The sequence below is a fragment of the Sceloporus undulatus genome, chromosome 6, assembly GCF_019175285.1.
Source record: "Sceloporus undulatus isolate JIND9_A2432 ecotype Alabama chromosome 6, SceUnd_v1.1, whole genome shotgun sequence".
NCBI lineage: Eukaryota > Metazoa > Chordata > Lepidosauria > Squamata > Phrynosomatidae > Sceloporus > Sceloporus undulatus.
This window is the reverse complement of record NC_056527.1, coordinates 2117389-2119159: the sequence shown is the minus strand read 5'-3', so window position 1 is coordinate 2119159 and position 1771 is coordinate 2117389. Positions and strand designations below refer to the sequence as shown.

Genomic DNA, 1771 nt, shown 5'->3' with positions numbered 1-1771 from the left:
GTACGTCTGCTGTGCATCTTACAATAAACTTTCTTGTTTTACAATAAATTGGTTGTGGATCATTAGCCTGAGGTTCCCAAATCTCAGTTTTGAGGAGGCCCCCCGAGGGGAGCCATGGGCCTGGGGGGCCCCGGGGGCACCCTCCTCGCCCTCCTGCTGCTGGCGGCCTCCGGGGCCTTGGGCCTGAAGGCCTGGGCCTCCCCTGAGGTGGTGATCCCAAGGTGGATGGCGCCCCGTGGAGGTGGAGCCGAGGAGCTGGCCTTGCTGCTGGAGGTGGCGGGACGAGGCCTGGTGCTGCGGCTGAGGCGGAAGGAGAGGGGCTTCCTCCGCAGGCCCTTCCCAGTCCTCAGCCAGGGCTCCAATGGGGAGCCGCAGGTGGACTACCCGCCATCCCTCCGGGAGGAGTGCTTCTTCCAGGGCTGGGCCGACGGCCACCCCGCCTCCCTGGCCGCCCTCAGCACCTGCGCCGAAGGCGGGGGCCTCCGGGGCCTGCTCCAGGTCGCCGCAGGGGAGGCCTACGAGATCCGGCCCCTCCAGGGCTCCCCCACCTTCCAGCACCTGCTCTTCCGTCTAGAGGGCCAGGGCGGCGGCGGAGGGACCGGCAGCTGTGGGCTGGATTCTGGCCAGGAGCAGGAGGGCCACCCGGGAAGTGAGCCTGTGGCCCAAACCACAAAGAACGCAGCGCATAAGGATGCTCTGTGGAGGGAGCCCACCAGGTACATCAAGGTGGCCATTGTGATGGAGCACCAGCGCTTCCTCCAGTTCGGGGGGAACGCCACGCTGGCGGCCAGGCAAGTGCTGGAGGCCATCCATATTGCAGACTGCTTCTACAGGCCCCTCGGGATCCGCCTGCACCTCGTTGGGCTGGAGATATGGTCCCAGAGGAACCTCATTGCCCTTCCAGAGAGCCTGAGCAAGCTACTCGACGCTTTCAACACATGGAGGAGGACGGTGCTCACTCAGCGGCTGAGGCACGACGTCGGCCACTTCTTCGTCTACAAGCGTTTCGGGACAAAGCTCGGGACATCATTCGTAGGAGCGGCATGTGATCCCGGCTGGGCATCCTCCGTCGAGGCATTTGTTACTTCCAGTTTGTTCTCTTTCGCCGTCACTTTTGCTCATCAGTTGGGACACAGCCTCGGCATGCGAGACGACGAGAAGGGCTGCGTTTGCAACCAGCATTCTTGCATCATGGCTCCCATACAAAGCTACACAAGTAGCTTCAGCAACTGCAGCTACAAGAGCTATTTCCACCTAATCAGCAGCGGAAGTAAACAATGTCTCTTGGTCCCTCCGGAACACGAGAAATTATACGAACGTGAAAACTGTGGGAATAAAGTGGTAGAAAGTGGAGAACAGTGTGACTGCGGTTCACAATTTCATTGCAAATCCGACACTTGTTGCCAATCGAATTGTATGTTGCGGTCAGGGGCCACGTGTGCTTTTGGAAAGTGTTGTGCCAACTGCCAGTTTCTTCCGGCTGGAACAGTTTGTAGGGAAAGAACTAACATCTGTGATCTTCCTGAGTACTGCACTGGGGTTACAGAATGGTGTCCCGAAGAAGTTTATGTACAAGATGGAGCCCCATGCCATGATGGTGCCTACTGCTATCATGGAAAATGCTCTACTCACAATGAACAATGCCAAATGATCTTTGGTAAACGGGCAGCAGTTGCCCCTCTAAGTTGCTTCAAAGAAATTAATACTCAAGGTGACCGTTTTGGGAATTGTGGCATTGCTGGTAACATTTATAAGAAATGTGACAAAAGTG

General features: G+C 57.5%; 1 protein-coding gene across 1 annotated transcript in view; it reads left to right on the top strand.

Annotated features, from left to right (window-relative positions):
• The first annotated feature begins 6 nt into the window (after positions 1 to 6).
• The window catches only part of LOC121934355 (disintegrin and metalloproteinase domain-containing protein 20-like), a 2975-nt gene continuing 1210 nt past the window's right edge, over positions 7 to 1771 (top strand). Inside the window, exon 1 of the mRNA XM_042474765.1 lies at positions 7 to 1746. Within this exon, the coding sequence (XP_042330699.1) occupies positions 115 to 1746 (1632 nt within the window). The 5' untranslated portion in view covers positions 7 to 114. The remainder of the gene's footprint in view (positions 1747 to 1771) is intronic.